Below are 9,181 nucleotides of genomic sequence, written 5' to 3'. Positions count from 1 at the left end.
TCTAAGTGCCTTTAGGAAACAACTGGGGGTACTGCCTTTTAGTTGAACTATAGCTGATTCCAGCTGTATCACAGGGTTGGTTACAGGGGACCATGATATTGTTTTTAATTTCACTGTTCTGGAAACAACTTGTTTGAAATGTAAATAGAGCTCCTCCTATATATAATTAGTCAATAAAGTAGACTGCATTTTACTGGGGTGGAAGTGTCTTGGAACATATACCTCCAACATGGAAAAGGTGAAGCTGGGCACTGAGCCAGAGCAGGCACCACCAGCCTCCACAAGGAGTAACTACTCAGCTGTAAGTGGCCTATGGAGTCAGCACCTAGACTGCTCAACGTGGCCTTATCCCCAGCCCCTTTCCAGTCGACCCACCTTCACAGGACAAGTACACTGCAGAGGCTTTGAGTACCAGGCTTGCTGTGTTTAAGAATGGAGAAAAGGAACAGCATCTACTGGGGCACTTGAGTACCAGTACCAGCACATGAAAAACAGCCTCCAAAGGGTAACTTTCTGTTCATGTAAGCTTACAATGGATGGGAAAAGTCAAGTAGAGGAACAGTTGTTCGCACAACCTCCTCCAAAATCTGCTTTCTATATACATCCTGAGCAGAGGACCTATAAATCTACAGCTGTTTCAAGTGGGTGAACAGCAATGCTGGAGAGGAATTTACTATGATAGATGAGTTTATAACTAGGAGTAGCAGGACAAAACTAAGACAGGGAAAAAAATGGTAGTACAAAAGTATATAGTACAAAAAATGGTGGTTACTCCATCACTTCAGCTATTTGGAACAAGAATGGCTAATACATCAAAAGCTAGTGGGAAACAACCTTGGACAGGTGACAGAGATGTTAACTTCCTCTCTGAGGGCCCATGTCCTGCCTTCTGTCCCCAGGCTCAGCCAGTAGAAAGTAGAGTGTCAATCTTGTACACTGAGACTCAGTTCCTTCAGTTTTTGTAACCTAGCTTTCTCTCTCTGTCACTTACTTGTGGCCTGAACGCCAAGCTCTCAAAAATGGATACTCTCATAAAAAACCAACCTTCCACACAAACTTCCTCGTGGCTGGACTTTACTAAGATTAGACAAGCCATTTACAACACACACTTTGCTTCTCTACAAAAGAAAAAGGACACTAAACTTTCTAAACTACTACATGCCACAAGGGGCCACAGCAATGGTTCCCTCAACCCACCCAGCAATATTGTTAACCTATCCAACTATATTCTTAGCCCAGCAGAAGCAGCTGTCCTATCTCGAGGCCTCTCCTTCTGCCCCTCCACCCCCACGAACATGATACAGTTCTGTGGTGACCTAGAATCCTATTTTTGACGTCTCCGACTCAAGGAATATTTCCAACATACCTCTGAACAACATACTAATCCACAGAGACCTCCCTACCAACACTACTAAAAGAAGGATTCTAGGTGGACTCCTCCTGAAGGTCGAGACAGCAGACTGGACTTCTACACAGAGTGCTTCCGCCGACGTGCACGGGCTGAAATTGTGGAAAAGCAGCATCACTTGCCCCACAACCTCAGCCGTGCAGAACACAATGCCATCCACAGCCTCAGAAACAACTCTGACATCATAATCAAAAAGGCTGACAAAGGAGGTGCTGTCGTCGTCATGAATAGGTCGGAATATGAACAAGAGGCTGCTCGGGAGCTCTCCAACACCACTTTCTACAAGCCATTACTCTCTGATCCCACTGAGAGTTATCAAAAGAAACTACAGCATTTGCTCAAGAAACTCCCTGAAAAAGCGCAAGATCAAATCTGCACAGACACATCCCTGGAACCCCGATCTGGGATATTCTATCTACTACACAAGATCCATAAACCTGGAAATCCTGGGCGCCCCATCATCTCAGGCATTGGCACCCTGACAGCAGGATTGTCTGGCTATGTAGACTCCCTCCTCAGGCCCTACGCTACCAGCACTCCCAGCTACCTTCGAGACACCACTGACTTCCTGAGGAAATTACAATCCAGTGGTAATCTTCCTGATAACACCATCCTGGCCACTATGGATGTAGAAGCCCTCTACACCAACATTCTACACAAAGATGGATTACATGCCGTCAAGAACACTATCCCCGATAATGTCACGGCCAACCTGGTGGCTGAACTTTGTCCTTATCCATAACTATTTTACATTTGGGGACAATGTATACCTTCAAATCAGCAGCACTGCTATGGATACCTGCATTGCCCCACAGTATGCCAACATTTTTATGGCTGACTTAGAACAACGCTTCCTCAGCTCTCGTCCCCTAACGCCCCTACTCTACTTGCGCTATATTGATGACTTCTTCATCATCTGGACCCATGGAAAAGAAGCCCTTGAGGAATTCCACCATGATTTCAACAATTTCCATCCCACCATCAACCTCAGCCTGGTCCAGTCCACACAAGAGATCCACTTCCTGGACACTACAATGCTAAAACAATGGTCACATAAACACCACCCTATACCGGAAACCTACTGACCGCTATTCCTACCTACATGCCTCCAGCTTTCACCCTGACCACACCACACGATCCATTGTCTGCAGCCAAGCTCTGCGATACAACCGCATTTGCTCCAACCCCTCAGACAGAGACAAACACCTACAAGATCTCTATCAAGCATTCTTACAACTACAATACCCACCTGCGGAAGTGAAGAAACAGATTGATAGAGCTAGAAGAGTTCCCAGAAGTCACCTACTACAGGACAGGCCTAACAAAGAAAATAACAGAACGCCACTAGCTGTCACCTTCAGCCCCCAACTAAAACCCCTCCAACACATTATTAAGGATCTACAACCTATCCTGAAGGATGACCCAACATTCTCACAAATCTTGGGAGACAGGCCAGTCCTTGCCTACAGACAGCCCCCTAACCTGAAGCAAATACTCACCAACAACCACATACCACACAACAGAACCGCTAACCCAGGAACCTATCCTTGCAACAAAGCCCGTTGCCAACTGTGCCCACATATCTATTCAGGGGACACCATCACAGGGCCTAATAACATCAGCCACATTGCAAATTGGATACAATTAACTTAGGTTACCTTGCATAATGGACTTAGCCACTCCCAGTCTCTATTCAAGCCTATTTCCCCTTGTTTTTTCCTACCCCCGCCCCCCCCCAGGTTCTTGTTAAACCCTGGATTTGTGCTAGAAATGGCCCACCTTGATTATCATACACATTGTAAGGAGAGTGATCACTTTAGATAAGCTATTGCCAGCAGGAGAGTAGGGTGGGGGGAGAGAAAACCTTTTGTAGTGGTAAACACCCATTTTTTCATGCTTTGTGTGTATAAAAAGATCTTTGATACTTTCCACAGTATGCATCCAATGAAGTGAGCTATAGCTCACGAAAGCTTATGCTCAAATAAATTGGTTAGTCTCTAAGGTGCCACAAGTACTCCTTTCCATCCTTTTAGCTGACCATGACCTCACTCAGGTACAGGTGCTGGCTATGCACCCAGTTAACCCTAGCACTGCTAACCTTCGTCTCAGACCTGTATATTTTGCTGATCAGCCTCTGCCAGAAAACAATCCATTTAGGGGTATTTTTTGTCTGTGACATTAAGCTATGCAGCTACGATTAGTGGCCTTTGCTCTTTACAGCCAACGCCCCTCAGCACTCTAAAAATCCTCTCCAACCAGCTACAGCCTAGTTAATCTGTCTGGCTTTTAATTATTTACTACTTCCATTGTCCAAGTCAAACTTATTCATCAGAAAGCCCACAAAGTTAGTCACCTCCCCAGCCTCCCATTTATATTGTTGGAAGTATTTGGAGAGGGAGATTGGATTGTGAAAGGGATTTGAGCCTCAAATCCACCTCGGCTTGGCAGCAGCTGTCTGAATGCAGCTATGAAATAACTTCTGTGAAATTAGTTGAAGCCTGGTCCATTTCCTTGTAAACCAGCAATCCACACAGCAGCCATCGTGGCTCCCTTCGTGTCACGCTCAGGAGAGGCCAAGGATTCGACAACTTGGGAGTAAAACAGTAAGGCAGCTGTATGAGCGCAGTGTCTAGGGAAGCTTGCCCTGCCTCCCCCTGGTGTGCAGAGATACTGAGGCTTTCACTCACAGGTACCCAGTCCATAAAAATGTGAGTGACACCTCTCTGAATTACTCCCCTGGGCTCACACACCTGCACCACTTGGAGCTGGGTTTTTAAGAACACCAAAAAGATTGCTCCATGGAGGCAGAGCTTTGCCTCTGTGCAAATCCCCACGGGGACAGTGGCCACGGTTGATTCCTATTTTTCTCCCCCACAGGAGGCCAACTCTGCTGTTAACGTTTTCCATTCCTCTTTACCTGCCCCTCTGTGCATTTTATGATACATTAAGAGCGTCTCATTTAAAAAAAATATTTATTTAAAACAAAGTGGCTGGGCAGAGGGGTTTCTGGAGGTACAGTAACAAGTCAGGTTAAAAACACATCCCACCAGCCTTAGGGAAAGGCACTTTCCCCTATTAAAGCCCAAGACACATTGGCAAACACAGGTCCATCCCAGCCAACTCTAGAGCTACCCAAACAGCCTTTGAACATCTCTGCCAGCACTGTCTGGGATGAACACCCCATCAGGGTCCAATACTCAATTGCCCGTGGAAGGTAGCAGGCCATCAAATCTCTAGAATTCAAAGCTTCCAAACTGGGAGGAACGGTTGTTGGGTTTGGGTTGAGGTTTGTAACCAATTCGGTCATTTATCATTTGTTCTCGACTCTTGTGGTCATTGCTCAGACCAATAGCTCCTTCTCCATCACTGGCTCCCACTACATCCACATCTTCACGCTGCTTCTTGCGACTCTGGGGGAAGGGGCGGGGGGAGAAAAAGTGATCAACTAAAAATAAGGACAATGGAAAACTAGAGAAACTTCCATGGAGGGAATGTTAGCACTGTCAAGGAGATGTCCATTTCAGCTCTGACAACTGATCACAGGGAAAGCCTTCAAACTGTGAAGGTAGGGAAAATGTTAAGTAAGCTGATTTCATTACAGGAAAACTACTTACAGACTGAACAATTTCATTGGATATTTTTGAATAGCCATAAGGATGAAAAATAGGGCTGTCAAGCAATTAAAAAAATTGTGATCAATCACATGATTAATCATGCTGTTAAACAATAGAATACCATTTAAATATTTTTGGATGTTTTCTACATTTTCAAATATATTGATTTCAATTACAACACAGACGAAGTATACAGTGCTTACTTTATATTTATTTTTGATTACAATTATTTGCACTGTAAAAAAATAGTATTTTTCAATTCACCTAATACAAGAACTGTAGTGCAATCTCATTATCATGAAAGTTGAACTTACAAATGTAGAATTATATACAAAAAACTCTGCATTCAAAAGTAAAATTTTAGAGCCTGCCAGTCCACTTAGTCATACTTCTCATTCAGCTAATCGCTCAAACAAGTTTGTTTACATTTTCAGGAGATAATGCTGCCTGCTTCTTGTTTACAATGTCATCTGAAAGTGAGAACAGGCGTTACGATGACACTGTTGTAGCTGGCGTTGCAAGATATTTATGCACCAGATGTGCTAAAGATTCATATGTCCCTTCATGCTTTAATCACCATTCAAGGGGACATGCAGCTCTGAATGATGGGTTCTGCTCCATAACACTCCAAAGCCGTGCGGACCGATGCATGTTTATTTTCATTATATGAGTAAGATGCCACCAGCAGAACATTTATTTTCTTTTTTGGTGGTTCGGGTTCTGTAGTTACTGCAGCGGAGTGTTGCTCTTTTAAGACTTCTGAAACCACGTGCCACACCTCATCCCACTCAGATTTTTGAAGGCACTTCAGATTCTTAAACTTTGGGTTGAGTGCTGAAGCTATCTTTAGAAATCTCATATCGGTATCTTTGCGTTTTGTCAAATCTGCTATGAAAGTGTTCTTAAAACAAACGTGCTGGATCATCATCCAAGACTGCTATAACATGAAATATATGGCAGAATGCAGGTAAAACAGAGCAGACGACATACAATTCTCCCCTAAAGAGGTCAGTCACAAATTTAATTAACGCTTTTTTAACAAGCGTCATCAGCATGGAAGCATGTCCTCTGGAGTGGTGGCCGAAGCATGAAGGGGCATAAGGATGTTTAGCATATCTCGCATGTAAATACCTTGCACTGCCAACTACAAAAGTGCGATGCAGATGCCTGTTCTCACTTTCTGGTAACACTGTAAATAAGAAGAGGGCAGCATTATCTCCTGTAAATTGTAAACAATCTTGTTTGTCTTAGCGATTGGCTGAACAAGAAGTAGGACCGAGTGGACTTGTAGGCTCTGAAGTTTTACACCGTCTTATTTTTGAGTGCAGTTATGCAAGAAAAAAATCTACAATTGTAAGTTGCACTTTCACGACAGATTGCACGACAATATTTGTATGAGGTGAATTGAAAAATAGTATTTATCATTTTTACAGTGAAAATATTTGTAAAAATATACACTTTGATTTCAGTTACAACACAATAGATATGAAAATGTAGAAAATAAATATTTAATACATTTAAATTGGTATTCTATTGTTTAACAGTGCAATGAAAGCTGTGATTAATTTTTAATCGCAATTAATTTGAGTTAATTGCGAGTTAACTGTGATTAATCGACAGCCCTAATGAAAATGTTGTCCCATAAGTGTTAATGCTGTGACTTGTGTATTAAGACACCTCACAACCCGCATGTATACAAATGACTATCAATTAATAGGGATGATGCTACAGTCACACAGGTGCATGGCAGTGCACTGCAAGTTAAGGGACTCAGTCAAGCCAAGTCTTGCCCAGGATGCATTTAGAGATAAAAAGAAAAGGAGTACTTGTGGCACCTTAGAGACTAACCAATTTATTTGAGCATAAGCTTTCGTGAGCTACAGCTCACTTCATCGGATGCATTTGAACTTATGCTCAAATAAATTGGTTAGTCTCTATGATGCCACAAGTACTCCTTTTCTTTTTGCGAATATAGACTAACACGGCTGCTACTCTGAAACCTGTCTTTAGAGATCAAGTTACTCACAAAATGTGCGGGGAGTGGAAGGTCGGGTGCACAGCCATTCCCTGAAGAAATGGAGAAGGCCAGTTACACTCTGAGCTATGGGGCTATCATTCCAGGAAGGGATTCTGATGGCTCTGAAGTTTTAAGATGTTCCAGAGCTTTTCACAGAACTAATACACCCCTATAGCCCTAAGATTCCCAACTAACATCATTCTATGTTTTCAGTGTAAATATTATGGTTGTCCCAATGGCTGCAAGTGCATGAATACAAATGTCATTCACACAATGATAAATCTACATTAATGCTCCTCTGCCCCCCCTATCAAAAATAGATAGAGTCCCTCTCCACTCACCCATCCCCTCAGGGACAGCCTGAGCAGATATGCAGGCCTTGCAAGGTACCCCGGAGGTCACACTATTAGGGTCCCAAGAAAGCAAGTTCCAACATCAGAGTTCTCCATTGAGAATGACAGGCCCCAGAGCTATCAATTTTGGGAGTGTCAAATCACGACTCCCAGCTTCACTCGACTACTGAGAAGAGGAAAGAAGCAGATGTCTAAGATACACAGCATGTATCAACCAACTTGAACTGCACCCAGACGTTACCTGGAAGCCGCAGAGACTGCAGAGCATAGGAGTAAGATGCTTGGTGCATGAACCATCACTAAGTAAAAAGGCTGCTGCTCTGCACTAGCTGAAATTTTCTGTTGGTTTTTGAGGGGTACCTACAAAACCTCATGCTCATATACGGCTGCAGAGTGAGACTCTATTCTCAGACAAGTCCCGTTATACACAAATCCAAATTACCAGGGTTCAGTCACCATACAGGGTGTCTCCAGAAGGTTTACTCTCACCTCAAGATCCTTTCTAATACTCTCAAACTCTTCTATATCATCTAGTTTCAGCTCCAGGCGGGTTGGTTTCCGACGCAGCATTTTGAACACTTCTCAGCCAAACTGGTTCCTGTTTGAATTTTTAATAGAGGGTCAGCAGAACCTGGCTAGTACAGGGGCGGGCAAACTTTTTGGCCCAAGGGCCACATCTGGGTATAGAAATTGTATGGTGGACCATGAATGCTCACGAAATTGGGGTTGGGGTGCACAAGGTGGTGAGGGCTCTGGCTGGGGGTGCAGGCTGGGGATGAGGGGTGTAGGTGAGTGCTCCGGGCTGGGACTGAGGGGTTTGGAGGGCGGGGGGTGGTGGAAGGGGGTGGCTCAGGTATACGGGCTCAGAACAGCACTTACCTTAAGTGGCTCCCGGAAGCAGCAGCATGTCCCCGCTCTGGCTCCTACGCAGAGGTGTTGCCAGGCGGCTCTGCTGCATGCTGCCTCGTCCGCAGGTGCCGACCCTGCAGCTCCCATTGGCTGCGGTTCCTGGCCAATAGGAGCTGCAGGGGCAGCGTGCAGAGCAGAACCCCCTGGCTGCCCCGACCCATAGGAGCCGGGGGGGGGGGACGTACTGCTGCTCCCAGGAGCCATGCGGAGCTGCCCCCGACCCTGCTCCCCAGCAGGAGCTCAAGGGCTGGATTAAAAGGCCTGCAGGCCCTAGTTTGCCCAACCCTGCCCTAGTCCGCGGGAGACCCAGACACGCCTGGCCGCCGTAGAGTTGCCGGTGACTACGCGCGACGCAGCCAAGACTGCTCGACTTGCTCCCCTGATAACGGCCGTTCCGCTGGAATTGGCGAGCAGGCGCCGGAGCGCGACAGCAGGCCCGCGGGCTACTGCTGCAAGCACGGGAGGGCCTCAGGACCGGGCCGGCCGCCTCGGAGGGGAGGGGAGGGGCTCCCGCGGCAACAGACCCGGGACCACCTGCAGCCCCGAGCACCTGCCCGCGGCCAGGCCCATGAGCCGGCTGCTGCTCCCAGAATGGCCCCTGCCCGGACGGTTGACAGCGGCCCCCTCAGACTGAACGGCCCCGCGGGGCGGGGGGTGCAGCCCCAATGGGCTCCCGCGCCCCCGGGCGCCAGCTCGCCCCGACCCCCCGCACTCACCGCCCGCCGGCCGGCCGCACCCACTCTGGCCCGGCGCCGCCGAAAGCAAACGGGCCCCTGACCCGACCCGACCCGACCGGCCCCGGCGCCGCCGCCCCGTGGGCCCACGCCTCCCGGCATGCCCCGCGCCACGTTCCGGGCCGACCCGCACCCCCCCGCGTGCC

The 9,181-nt window shown here is 46.8% G+C and overlaps 1 protein-coding gene across 1 annotated transcript; it reads right to left on the bottom strand.

Moving 5' to 3' along the window:
• Positions 1-4,363: 4,363 nt before the first annotated feature.
• On the bottom strand, positions 4,364-9,174 carry CDC26 (cell division cycle 26). Its single transcript, XM_084650091.1, has 3 exons — positions 9,018-9,174; positions 7,882-7,990; positions 4,364-4,818 (listed from the first exon to the last, which is right to left on the bottom strand). Exons 2-3 carry the CDS (start codon positions 7,960-7,962, stop codon positions 4,642-4,644), a joined length of 258 nt encoding a protein of 85 aa, XP_084506217.1. The 5' UTR covers positions 7,963-7,990; positions 9,018-9,174; the 3' UTR covers positions 4,364-4,641.
• Between the last annotated feature and the right edge of the window lie 7 nt (positions 9,175-9,181).

Source organism: Lepidochelys olivacea (genome assembly GCF_965140295.1).
Source record: "Lepidochelys olivacea isolate rLepOli2 genome assembly, chromosome: 16".
NCBI classification, from domain to species: domain Eukaryota; kingdom Metazoa; phylum Chordata; order Testudines; family Cheloniidae; genus Lepidochelys; species Lepidochelys olivacea.
This window is presented reverse-complemented; position numbering and strand designations above follow the sequence as displayed.